This window comes from Staurois parvus, unplaced genomic scaffold (assembly GCF_062004578.1).
Source record: "Staurois parvus isolate SC_StPar_1 unplaced genomic scaffold, SC_StPar_1.0 ptg000425l, whole genome shotgun sequence".
Taxonomy (NCBI): Eukaryota; Metazoa; Chordata; class Amphibia; order Anura; family Ranidae; genus Staurois; species Staurois parvus.
In genome coordinates this window covers 2,753,504-2,768,015 of record NW_028318221.1, presented here as the reverse complement: position 1 = coordinate 2,768,015, position 14,512 = coordinate 2,753,504, and the positions used below count along the sequence as shown (strand labels likewise).

General features: G+C 41.0%; 1 protein-coding gene across 1 annotated transcript in view; it reads left to right on the top strand.

Annotated features, from left to right (window-relative positions):
- Window positions 1-13,894: 13,894 nt before the first annotated feature.
- The window catches only part of ATP8B3 (ATPase phospholipid transporting 8B3), a 217,822-nt gene continuing 217,204 nt past the window's right edge, over window positions 13,895-14,512 (top strand). The window contains 2 exon segments of the mRNA XM_089687466.1: window positions 13,895-13,961; window positions 14,265-14,356. Coding sequence (XP_089543592.1) covers window positions 13,895-13,961; window positions 14,265-14,356 — 159 coding nt within the window.

The window sequence follows — 14,512 nt, the reverse complement described above, 5'->3', positions numbered from 1 at the left end:
AACAGTGGTGTTAAGCAGATGTCCCAACCAGCATTTAGTATGTTAGAAACAGAAAATAATGAGAATATTTCAGCTTGACTTCACAGGAGCATGGAGCATGCAAGATGTCAAGGGAGTTTTATCTCCCCAGTGTAGATACAAAGTAAACAGCAAGCATGATGTCATCAGAATTTTCTCTAACAGGCCAATAAGTTAAAGCCTGGTTTTTATACAATACTTGAAACGTGTAGTAGGGTATATAATTATTTTTCAACAGAGTTTATAAGAACAATATTTTGGCTATATTTGAACACCAAAACAAGTAAACTTTATAGGCAAGGCTCACAGCTGTAGCTACAATATCCAACAATACTCTGCTTCTGTTTTTTTTTTTGCATCTTTAGGCCTCTTGCACATGGCCCTAAAGTACAGTGTGTGGAAATTGTGTCTGTTGTCCTTGGTCCTGGGAGCCACAGCTGCAGTGTTTTTTTGCCTACAGGAATACATTACAAAAAACGGCAAGCATATATAACTGTCTCAGATATATACTTACACAAATGTATGGGCATATTTTGCCAGATGTAAAACTGTACATTTTGAAAATTACATCCATATGTGTGCACAAGTATGGCAGTTACATGCATACTGGATTTACAGATTCCCAAAACGTATTGAGGCCTTATTCAGACCCTTGAAACTCCCATAATTGTACTGCCAACATGGTTGCCCCAAATATAGGCATCTTGAGTATTTCTGAACACCAGACAACTGACAAATTGAGTCATTGTTGTAGTAAACTCCTGATACACAAGGCAGGGATATCAAAGCACCCTCAGCCTATTAAAGCTGAGAGAGATGGAGCTTGCACATTTGAATGTGTTATATATACAGTATTACAGCCACTGTTCATTGCTCCAATGGTTGCCATATTTTGGTCCATGGATAATCAAACTGGATGGAGGGTGGTGTCGTGACATGGTTAAACATGGTTAATTAGGTTTAAACCTATTAATACTTTGCGCATAACAGTAACCTATCATGCTGCACACTGACAAAGCCCAAGTGGTAGATCAATGAAAGCAGTTTCAGCCCAGCTCCATCCAGGCCACACACAGAGATGTGTTTTGCCTTGCCCATGGGCTTAGTCATGGATGGGAATCTGGAGTGACACCCAAAACAACATTAGCTTTCTCTAATAAATGAATGCAAAGCAGGACTGGGCTGTCACACTGACAGCACATTCCTGCAGATTACATTGGGAGAGTTGCTTTCCTATCCTAAGCAATGGACCTCTGCAGTCACATTAACAGCTGTCCTCTGTGCTCTGATTATCAGTACACAGCCACACTCTCCTAGTATATTCTTCTGGATATAGCTATCAGTTTGATAGCTCATTCCTGCACAATGCTGGGTGACATAGAGGTAGAAGAGGCTCCTACTCTAACTGCACCTCCCTTCAAAACAGAGGGTGCCTCTTCTGCCTTTGCTGCATTCTGGCCCTGTTCACCAGTGCCCAGCTACTGACTCCCATGAAGACTGCAGAAACGGCCACTCTGATGCACATCATTATTATTATTGTACAGGATTTATATAGCGCCAATAGTTTGCTCAGCGCTGTACATTATAATGGGAGACAGTACACGAGACAGTACAGTAACAATACGATTCAATACACAAGGGGTTCGAGGGCCCTGCTCCTTGGAGCTTACAATCTAGGAGGAAGGGGAAAGTGGTAAAGGAGGAAATAGCTGTGGGGGATGGAGTGGTAGGAAGAGTGGAGGAGTTCAGTAATTAGCTGAGGGTGGGCTTCCCTGAAGAGATAGGTTTTCAGGGTGCGCCTAAAGGTGAGGAGAGTAGGTGATAGTCTGATGGATTGGGGTAGGGAGTTCCAGAGGATGGGGGAAGCCCTGGAGAAGTCCTGGAGACGGGCATGGGAGGAGGAGACCAGGAAACTAGAGAGTAGGAGGTCTTGTGAGGAGCGGAGAGAATGTTTTGGGTGGTATTTGGATACCAGATCGGTGATGTAGTTAGGGGCAGTATTATGAACAGCTTTATACGTCAATGTTAGCAATTTGAATTTTATCCGTTGGGCAATCGGAAGCCAGTTGTTATGGACCGACCGGCGGTAGCCTCTAGCGCTCCACAGACTGGAATTCCCCAGGGCGCGGAATCTAAGTCCTAACATTTATAGGCAAAGTTGAGTCAGGGAATATCTGATTGCCTCTCGGGGATCAGGAAGGAATTTTTTCCCCTGCAATAGCAAATTCTTTGCTGTTTTTTTTTGCCTTCCTCTGGACCATGTAACTATATTGGTCTGTGTCTCTGGTGGTCTGATACTTCCTTTAGCACCATGCTCAAATCAACAATGCTCATGCCTCTTGAACAGCACTGTTAATCTGTGCTGTGGGCTGAATGAAAGAAATATATGTCCCAAACATACACAAAAATTAGATCTCTAGGGAGATCCTTTAGTGTCATTGACTCCATGTATTCAGTATTGGGTGAATCTATATATATTGTTTTTTTCCACCCTTAGTAACAATGACTTGGGCCTGTCTTAAAGATAGCAAGCATATTATGCAGCACCCAGAAGGTGTGCATTTGAGAAAGATGCTATCTTTGTTACAACTGACATAGTATCATTATATACAAACATATAACATGTAGATGGGATAAAAATTGCAAAATGATCATTGGAGAGTAAGGGAGATATGTCAGAGGAACAAATACATTTTATTTTAGATTGCAATCTATGAAAATTATGTTTGATATAATTGGCAATTCTATTTGCAATCTAGTAAAGTAGCTATGGGTAAACGTTTTGTAAAAACTGTCACCTCCTGCCACTATGAAAAAGGTTTGGACATTTTTATGATTTGGGAGGACATCCAGTATCTACTGGAATAAATTTTGCAACAGGTAATAAGAACCAATATGGTACAATGTATTAGTATAAGGTTAATTTATTTTGGATCCTATTATTTTTAAAGACTAAGGACATGCCACCATCCTAGATGGATTTCTGGACTGACAAGGATTTGAAAATAATGTACAAAATATGGTTCTGTGGATTAAACAAAGCTTTAAACAGATAAATTTGAGGAGAAGGGCAAACACAAAGCAATATGTGTATTGGTTAGAAAAAGTGGTTGAAATCAATGATTTTGCTTTGATCACAAATTACAGTATGCATTATACAAGAATGTGTCTTTAAATATATTAGCCAATCCTACAGAGGGGTAAAATATTAGGAACAAAAGGACACATAAAATCTCAGTTTATGTGTATAAAAGCACAAACTTTATGATCCAAATTGGTCCACAATGTTCAAGATCCACTAAATAAAAGTAAAACCACACTCTTTATTGGTATTGGTATTGGTTTTTACCCATGTAAAAGGTGTACACCATGCAGAATGGTAAAGTATAGCATAAAAATAATAAAAACTGATTTTCAATCAAAGGTGACAGATGAGGCGTATAATATAAACAAGTTTATTACATGCAATGATATGTACACATGTCACATACAATCTGGAGTATCCCTGTGGGCACCAGTATGTAGGGATTTCAACAAGGAAATTGCATAATAGAATATAAGAATCTATCAGAAATATAAAAGATAGGTACAAAATAGTGTGTTCCATTATATTAAAGAGGGCCTTCAGTTCAGGGAACAGGTATTGAATACTGTAGCTGCTGTGCTTTTAAAAATCAGGTACTTATCAGTGCTTGAGGACCAGGTAAGAGGTTCTCTGCAGGTCATCACAGCCACCATCTTGAATATGGGAGTTGGCTATGGCTTCCTGAGGAACCACAGCTGGCTCCCCACTGCACATGGGCAAGCTCACGCAGTGATTTATGAATAATCCTGCATCCTCCAGGGTCATGTGATATGTGCAGAAGGGAAGGGAGCAGGGCAAGGGATGTCATCCTTGCCTAGATGAGGATTGCAGAATTGGGAGCCGGTGCCAATAAATATTGATACTCGCTCCCTCCAAAGAAACCTGTAACTTAGTTACAGGCTGGGGGGGAGGGCGAAAACCATCAGGACCATGAATCCTGGGAATTTGGTATTTTATAGCATTGATGAGGTCTAAAGAAGGTGGATAGAGTCTAATCTAAAAAGGGATAAAGAGATATGCAATAAGTAAGCAGATATAGCAGTTAGGGCTCATTCACACTGCTGTACACTAAAATGCTCCATTTTAACCTGCAGACAGCTGTTAATTATACCCTGCAGTGAGATGTGGTGAAGGGGAGGTAGGTTGTTAATATCAGTACTTTGCACCATTTACATTTTTCTTTTCTTCAATTTCATTTGAAGTGTCACTTAGGGGGGTTATTTAGTAAAGCTACATGGTACAAAATGTGGTGCAGCTCTACATAGAAAACAGCTTCCAGGGTTTCCAGCTTCCCTAAATGTCTTAAGTTGGGTAAACATGAAATTCAGCCAGTTTAGCATGTTTGTTCAAGAGAAGCCATATGTTAGACCAGCTTTTAATGAACAGTTCCTCTGGAAAACCTGCTTTCAATCAGCACTTGCAGCCAGGGGCTGCAGCGTGGATCAGGGTTTTAGGACAAGGGTGGGGGAGTCCCCACTGTCAGTATACAATAGTGTGGCAAGGGACATCACTTTTGTGGCTGCAGGGATCAGTCAGTTTTTTTTCTTTCAACCTGCTGCTGGAATGAAAAAAAATGTCCATGTATACCTTGCTTTAGAACTAGTTGCTCCAGAACTATGTAATCTACTCCAGGCTTACACTCCAATAAATACTGGTGCATAGGGACAAAGTAGCCCCTGTGATTCCTTAGTCATCCTTTCCCTCCTCCTTTTTTTCTCTCTTCTCCCATTTCGTACAGTCCTTTGTCCTCTCTCCATTTTTTGCTCTCACTTTTCCCTTTCTCCTAATAGTTTCTTAATTCCCAAGTATTCTAAAAACTGCAGTCTTTTCACAAAATACATTCCTGGGTTAAATGTACTTTGCTAATATAAATGAGCAACCAGACCAGATTTTATGTAACATTTGCTTAAGGTGTTGTGATGTGGTGAATATATTCTAAGATACGCATTTATTATACTGATTAAGTACACTGGAATGTAATCTTTGTATGAAACATAATGTAAGTGTAATGTGCTACCTTTGGAAAAACTAAATAAAAGAAAAAAATCTAAAAAAGAACCTGTGTAATTTATTTTATGCTGTCTGTATCCTAGGAGACTTCTCTTCCCTTTATTCCCTGTCTAAGAGATACAACTGGAAATATATGGAAACTGAGAAGATTGAGAAGGAATTCCCACAGTCATCACCAGAACAGAAGTTCACATTGTTAAATTTTCAGCTGTACAAATTTTACAACACCTTCTGTTCCATGATGATTACTAAGACAAATAGAACAGATAAATGTCCCAAGCAGATACTCAGCTATCAAATGGAAACAGAGGCTCTAACTGAGCAAAAAACTTTTGTATATGGTTGCTGTCTTTTAATGAGGAAGCAAGCAAAAACTTAGATAACGGAGTAGCTGTAGATATAGTATATTTTGACTTTGCAAAAGCATTTACAGGCTTGGAAAATTCAGTTTTTAAATTGATAGAAAGGTGTCTTAAAGTGGAATTCCAGTCGCAATCTAACTAAGGCTAAACATACTTCCTCCCCCATTCCAAAGCTATTCTATGTAACCCTGTAAAGAAAAGATCCCTATAATTACCTTTCTGAAACCAGAAAGGCAGACAGAAGCTGCCGCAGGTCTCCAGCGGCAGCTTCTGTCTGCCAGAGAGGAAGCCAACAATCACTGGAAATGCCTGGGAGATGGCGTCACCCATAGACTTACAGTACTATGGGGCACCTGTTGTCGGCTGCCCCTCCTCTACACAGAAATGGCCATTGACAGCTCATCCTGGGACCAGACCAGAGTGGCTTCAGGATAGGTAAGTATAGGGATCTTTTATTTATAGGGTTAGACAGAATAAGCTTAGAATGGGGGTGGGAGTAGGTTTAGCCTTAGTTAGATTGTGACTGGAATTCCACTTTAAAGACTGTATTCAGAGAGTAGTGAATAATGATTCATATTCTGAAGTCAATAAGGTTATTGGTGGTGTACACTAAGGTTCAGTGTTGGAACACTTTTTATTATTATTATACAGTATTTACAGTTGTGTCCAAAATTATTCAACCCCCAATGCTGTAAAGGGGTTTAGGGACTATAGTGTACATTTGGAATTGTATTCAGAATCAAATCCTACAAGGACGTTGTAACTACCCAAATGCAACTAAAATGACATCAATTGTTTATGTAATACAGTAGTAAATGGTTCTTATGTGGTTTCTTCATTGCCACAATTATTCAACCCCTTAAAGACTACCACTCTGAAGAACAGAGGTTCATACAGGTGCTTTCCATCAGGTATTGAAAACACCTGTGGATGTCACCGAGCAGCAATCAAGCATAATAAGCACCAATTAGGCAGCTTTAAAATGACTGTGATACTCAGCTCCTTCTAGACATTTACTGGTGTGGTTACAAACATGGTGAAGGCAAGAGAATGGTCCAGGAAGACAAGAGAAGAGGTGATTTCTCTTCACAGGAAGGGCAATGGCTATAAGAAGATTGCAAAGATGTTAAACATACCAAGAGACACCTTAGGAAGCATCATTCGCAAATTCAAGGCAAAGGGCACTGTTGAAACGCTACCTGGTCGTGGCAGAAAGAAGATGCTGACTTCGACTGCTGTGCGCTACCTGAAGCGTAGAGTGGAGAGAAGTCCCCGTGTGACTGCTGAGGAACTGAGAAAAGATTTGTCAGATGTGGGTACAGAAGTTTCAGCCCAGACAATAAGACGCACACTGCGTAATGAAGGCCTCCGTGCCAGAACTCCCAGGCGTACCCCCTTGCTGTCTCCAAAGAATAAGAAGAGTCGACTGCAGTATGCCAAAAGCCATGTGGACAAACCACAAAAGTTGTGGGATAGTGTTCTGTGGACTGATGAAACAAAATTAGAACTGTTTGGGCCCATGGATCAACGCTATGTTTGGAGGAGGAAGAACAAGGCCTATGATGAAAAGAACACCTTGCCTACTGTGAAGCATGGTGGAGGGTCAATCATGCTTTGGGGCTGTTTTGCTTCTGCAGGTACAGGGAAGCTTCAGCGTGTGCAAGGTACCATGAATTCTCTTCAGTACCAGGAGATATTGGATGGAAACGTGATGCAGTCCGTCACACACCTGAGGCTTGGGAGACGTTGGACCTTTCAACAGGACAATGATCCCAAGCATACCTCCAAGTCCACTAGAGCATGGTTGCAGAGGAAAGGCTGGAACATTTTGGAGTGGCCATCGCAGTCACCAGACTTAAATCCGATTGAGAACCTCTGGTGGGACTTAAAGAAAGCAGTTGCAGTGCGCAAGCCTAAGAATGTGACTGAACTGGAGGCCTTTGCCCATGAAGAATGGGCGAAGATACCCGTAGATCGCTGCAAGACACTTGTGTCAAGCTATGCTTCACGTTTAAAAGCTGTTATAACTGTAAAAGGATGCTGTACTAAGTACTAAGATTGAATGTCACTTGGGGGTTGAATAAAACTGATAATGCTGTGAGCACAGAAAAGACATTTGTGGTTATTTCATTATAACTGTTATGTTATATTTGTCTGACCTACAAGTGCCTCTTTAATGTAAATGTAAGCAAGATGACTGAATGATCAAAAGCAATGTCAAACTGGCCAAAACACTCAATTTCAGTGGGGGTTGAATAATTTTGGACACAACTGTATATAGCACCAAAAGGTTTGCTCAGCGCTGTACATTATAGTGGGGGACAGAACATGAGACAATACAGTAACAAAACAATACACAAGGGGTTCAAGGGCCCTGCTCTTTCGAGCTTACAATCTAGGAGGGAGGGGATAGTGGTACAGGAGGAAGTGGCTGTGGGGGATGGAGTGGTAGGAGGAGTGGAGGAGATCGGCAGCTAGATGAGGGTGGGGTAGGCTTTCCTGAAGAGATGGGTTTTCAGGGTGCGCCTAAAGGTGAGGAGGGTAGGTGACAGTCTGATGGATTGGGGTAGTGAATTCCAGAGGATGGGGGAAGTCCTGGAGAAGTCCTGCAGTCTAATAATAGTACTACTAATATTATTAATAATAATAATAATAATAATAATAATAAATATTATTTTATATAGCATTTTTAAAGGCAGTGTCACAAAGCACTTTACAAAGAAAACACAAGAAATATGCAGGACAAAATAAAGGAAAAAAGGGACAATTAAATTTTTTACTTTACAAGTTTTTCTAATAAAAAATGTTTTTAGATTTGATTTGACTGCGTTTAGAGGAGATAACTCTCTGGTGATCTTTGGAAGTGAATTCCAGAGTTTTGGAGCATAGCAGGAGAAGGCTCTGCCTCCCATCGAGTGTAGGAGAGTAGGGGACACACACGGAAGACCAGAAATGATACAATGTACCATTTCAGTGTTTTCAGATGACACCAAGCTATGTATTGAAATAATGTCCCTACAGGATGTCTCCAATACACAAGCCACCCTCAAGACACTATTTAATTGAGCAACTGTGTGGGAAATGATTTGTGATGTTGGTAAATGTAAAGTTCTGCGCTTGGGGGATAAAAACATGCATGTGTGTATTGGAAAATCATGGATATTCTGGTAGATCATAGACCCAATAATAACATGCAATGCCAAGCTGCAGTTTCTAAAGCTAGCAAAATAGTTTCTTCTTCTAGAGAGGGAGACATCATCTTGCCCCAGTACAAATCATTAGTAAGACTTCATTTAGAATATGCAGTTCAGATTTGGGTCTCTTTGGAGAACTGAAGAAAGTGAAAAGAAGGGCAACCAAACTTATAAGAGTAACAGAGGAGCTCAGCTATGAGAAGATTAGCTGAAGTGATTTTTTTTCTCTCTTGAGGAGAGGAGATTAAGGGGGTATATGATCACCATATATACTGTCACATACCTGATTGGAGACTGAAATAACGAGGTCGGCCTCACTTGTGTCACTAGCCCTGACCCCACTGGAAGTGGAACAGAGGGTGTCTAGGGACCAGGGGGACAAGAGCGCCAGCAGATGTTGTTTGCAGCTCTTGCAGTTAGAGACTTTGGAATACTGATGAACTTCCGACTCAGGCACAGTAGTAATATACAGAGCTGGTATGGTAGATCACCAGGTGTGCACCAGAGCAAGGCAGGAAGCAGGGTTGGGAGACAGGAGCAATGTCAAAGGAATAGCCAGAGTCATCAATTTGTGGACAGTGAGGTACCAAATCATAAGCAAGCCAAAGTCAGGAGCAGAGCCGAAGTCAGAAACAAGAATCAAGCAGGAGAGTAATCAGAGTCAGGTCAGGAACAAGCCGGGTCAGTAACAAGGAAATCACACAGGAACAAGCAGGAAACACGAACAGCTGAAGACCAGTCAGCACTCAGCACAGGCAGAGGCACCTTTTAAATAGTCTGTCTGGTGCCAATCTTCACCGTGCGTGTGCGTGATCGTGCATTTCTGTGCACATGCGCACGTCTATTCACCAGCCGTCTCACGGGAATTCCCTTACATATACATACAAAAGCGTTCCATGTAGTGAACTTGGTGTTGAGTTATTCACTTTCACCCTTACCACATACATAAGGGATTTATTACAGTAAGAGATGTGAAAATGTGGAATAGACTGCCTCAAGAACTAGTTCTGGTCAGCTCAGTAGATTGCTTTTAAAAAAGAGCTGAATGTATTCTTAATTGCACAAAATATAACTGGATATTAACATTTATAGGTAAAAAGAGAATGTTGATCCAAGTGTAGGCCAGTGCAGTCTAATTTCTCCACTGTAGGTAGCGCTTATCAAAGTGGTACTGCAGCTGGAGGGGAAGTCTAGAGAAACTTGTTTTTTCTGTGGTGCCCTTGGTTCCTGGAGCAGCGTTCTGGTTAGCTACACTGCATCCAGGTGACCCTGGTGGCCATCTTGGGCACGGACTCTTTTTAAGTCCTTTTAAGCCCAGGTTTTTGGCACCTACTTGCAAAGTGGCTAGAGTAGGGAGAGCATACCCATCTGACATCTACTAGTGATAGGGACAGCTCAGGGCTGCACTTCAGCAAGTTAACTTTTGGGTTGGCCTGACTAGGCCATGATCTACCCCCAACCCCCCCCCCCCCCCCCGGAGCATACTACTGCTGACTCTCTGCTGCATTGATTATTCAATTGATTGTTCCTGGTCTGGTGAGCTCCCTGCTTGGTTGTTGTTGTGTTGTTTGCAAGTTCTTCAGTACATTGTTCACTACATTTCAAGCCTCTGTGTGTTTACTGCCGCAGCACCACACTGCACTTACTCGACACAGGGAATATGTGATTTCCTTCTCAGGGATCAGGAAAAAATTTACTTTCTCCAGCTGGAGCAAAATTGGATCAGGCTTTATAGAAGTTTTTTCACCTTCCTCTTTATCAACTTGGGGTAAAGGGTTCTGTATATAGAGGTTTTCTATTTAGGTATTTTGTTTATTCTTTTTTTTTTTCGATTCATTGAACTAGAAGGACTTATGTCTTTGTTCAACCTATCTATGGAACTATGAAAATGTAACAAACGACTCTTACATATGTACTCTTTAATGTATTGCCTGTCACTTTACTCTTTGAATATCCACAATATTTTTTTGTTTTAGGTTCTTGCAAAGTGACGATGAGCCAGTGGAATCAAAGCAAAGATACACATGGATATAGTAGTGATCCAGGTAGGATATATAATAGCAAGAATTCACATGCAACAAAACTAAATAGGTCAATTGATTCTTGTTCGAGGCACACATAAATATCTATAATAGACTATTTTTAGAATGTAGTAAATTAAAGGAAAGCAAAGTGATGGATGATAGCTGGAAGCATATTGCTGCAATAGTTAGTAGCAGTCCAAACAAAGACAGAGGGTAATGCAGCAGATGAACTGGAGACCTTTGACTTAAAGGAACACTAACTAGTAGGGAGACTACTGTTCTTTTTTAAAAATGCTAGCTGCCTGTCTGTCATGTCATCAACTGTAGGTATAGAATTGTGTATATGGAGGTGTTCTATTTATGCCTGAGTGTGTTTTTTTTTCTATTGGTTGAACTGGATTGACTTGTTTTTTTTTCCATCCAATGCAACAACAATCCAATGTACAGTAACTACTGTATGATGATGCATTTGCTTCAGTGCTTTTTTGTAGCATGCATGTCCAAGGTCAGTAACTCAAAGGATTAAATCCATACAAAGCCAAGCTACTAGCATTTTCAGAAAAGGGCAAGCAATGGCAGCTTCTCCCATAACAGAATCCCTTCAGTGGGTCACAAAGAATTCTGTAGTTGCCAGGAGTTTGAAATGTGAAGGCTCATAATATATTTCCCAGACCTTTTCTGAAGACTGAAGGTGGACTGAAAAATCTGTGTAGGCACAACAGAGTGAATTGCTCAAAGTGGGATGTTAAAGGCCAACCCCAGGAAAAAAATTAAAAACACATTGTCCAGCATTAATGAAAAGTGCAGCTTTCATTGCAATACTTATCTGCTATCTGGTGATGCCCCCTGCAGACCAGCATATCTGAGACCCAGCACCAGTCCTTTTTCAGGTTGAATGACTGCCAATATTGCTTAGTCTACTTCCTGTGAGACTATAGATCATGGACACATCATTAAGCTGGCCTAGACGTATAGGAGAATGTGGCAGAGAACAGTGGTGCCGTGACTCTGTGGACCACAGCATTCAGCGGTGCCCACCATAGGGAGAAAAAGACCCATGATGTCATATGGCCTGTTGAGGACAGCTGAAAAAAAGGTCTGTATGAGAAACTTCTTGAAAAATAAGGACATCAGACTGCCTATCCTAGAGGGGGCCTTTATCTATTGTTGCACATACACACTTTTTATCCTTTGTTGCATACATGTGCTACTAATTTTCTGTAGCCGCTACCTATTTATATGCTCTTAGTAATGGCAGCATGATATTTCTTAGGGTGCGTTTCTTAAGGTATGTTGGTGACAACAGTGATCAATACCTGCATAATATGTGATGAAATGGCAACTTGTAGTCTTCATTGGAAGTCCATGTGACAAAACACAGGAGCATAAATGGCAGATAGGAAAAGACACCCTATAATAAGAAGTTCCTGAATACATACCTTCGTGGCAGGATCAACAGTTGAATATGTAGCACTATCCCCTTAGGGGTTGCTGATGAATTTGGGTTAGCATTTTCCATACAGCTTTCAACCACTGACAGAAATGAAGCCTTGAGCGTTGGTTTTGTTGTTGAAATCTGAGGCCAAACTTGCTGAACTATTCACAACTTCTTCTCTCTCTGACACACAGTCTCTGTTAGAGTACTAGCTAGCAGCTCCAGTTGTACTACCCCCGAATCTAGATTACTCCTGTTCACCCACCAATCTGAAGATGTTCTTCCTGAGCAGGGGATCTGGCTTCTGTTCCCTTAAATAAGGTGCACAGTCAGTAGCAGAGGGCTAATCTGGTTTCCCATCAGAGTGCTCTTTTCCCTATCCGGCCATGGGGGGCAGGCGTACTCACTCAGATCCTCTCCTGTACAGCTTGTGGAACGACTGCTGCTACCAGGCCTATCAGCTGGGCTGCTCCTTCCTTGCCAATCAGGTTGTCCTCTCTCAGGGGATCAGTGAGTCCTGAGCTCCAGGCTCGCAGGAAGGCCCCATCCCAACAAGTCTCCTGGCAGCCTTCTTCCTCCAGCCTCACATCTTCCTGACTCACACTCCTCTCTCACCACCACATTCTAACTCCTGCCCCACTGAGCAGACTCTAACACCTCTTAAGGGAGTCCAGCCCCTTGTCAAGTCTCCTGTTGGGGATTGGCTGAGGTCCCTCAAAGGTGCAGCCTACCACTCCTCAGATCCACCCACTGCCTCCAAGGCCCTCCCCTGAAAACCTCAGAGAAAAAAAGGGGGCATTTCAGAGGGGCTGGCCTGCAGAGTCTCTCAGCCCTGACATGAATTTAACCCCTCTGGCTATTGCACTGGAGCTGCTATTCAGCTCCTGTCTAACCATTAGGGATCTAGCTACACCTAGTGTAACTAGGAGCATGTTATTCATTATATTTAATGAAAGCTGCATAATTACAAGTATTTAAAACATTACTTTTGAAATTGCATTAACTTCTCAAAGCCTTTAGGCGATATTATTTATTGGATTTACAGTTACTTAAAGTAGAGCTAACCCCTAATTAGATGGCAGCTAAACAATGTATGTGTTTTTTTTCTCCATAAAATACTGTTTTCACCTTTGTCATCCTTTATTAGCACGACTTATTATAAAAGTCTATTTCAACCACTTCCTGTCTACATACATTCTCTCCAGTGTCAGCTGCACATCATTGCTCTTCTAATATTATGAGAAAATGCTTCTGAATGTTTGCAGGACTTGTGTTTTTCCTATAAAGTCTTAGCAGTCCTAGCAGCCAACTATTGATTCTTGCTATTTCTTCCTTCAACAGTGGAAATTATAAATTTGGATATAAAACTGGATACTTGCTCATTTTGTCTAACATTAAGCTACACCAGTGTTCCTCAACCTTTTCTCAGTCAAGGCACCCTTACAAATTATGGACAGTCCTGAGGCACAATTTAAAACTATGAACGGTCTTGAGGCACCCCTTTCTAAAATGGGGTGCCTCAAGACTGTCCATAATTTTAAAAGAGCACCCCTTTCTAAATGTGAAAAGTTTTATATAACGCAGCAATATCCACACATGTAGGACACCTAATACTAGAGGTGATTTATTCTTCCAAAGCAAATATACTTTTGCCCACTGGTACTGACTAGTATTCCAATGTTTCTCTTCTCCCTCAATTTTTCTCCATCACTGAATTAATGTTACCCCAGCACTGATTGGAAGGGGCAGGGTAGAGTCAAACAAGGATGCTGTGCAAGCAGCTGACACCCTCCTTATCAATTGATGATGTAATTAGTTGTCAGGACGCTAGCAGTTAGAAGGGCGTAATGGTTCACAATGAAAACCTGTGGCTTTGTGTAACTAAAAGGCAGGCTTGTATACACGTTTTGGGCAATTTTTAGACATTTTTCCAAGGCACCACTGAAAAAACCTCAAGGCACCCTGGTTGAGAAAGGCTGAGCTACACTATAATAGAAACATATACCATAACAAGATCAAGTTAAAAAATGTTAAACTGATACATTTCTAACACTGAAGAATATCTATAAAGTATGTTTGTTTTAGGAGATAGGTTTATTTGTCTTACATGTTTCTCTTTTTTTGGTCTATTGTCAGGATACACTTGGGAAGTCAAAGCAAATGACAGAGAATTTAATTGCTCATTTACGAGAAAAAGCTTCCAATTTTTCACCAAGAGGAAATACGCTGTAAGTTTTTTTTTACTATGTTCTGCATTTTGCAATATATAATGAAGTTTGGACATATCCCATGTTGTTATAATATCTGACATGGAGCAGAATATATAGAAGAAAACATTGTCACAGTACATTAACTAGAAGCAATATAATATACTGTCTTGTATC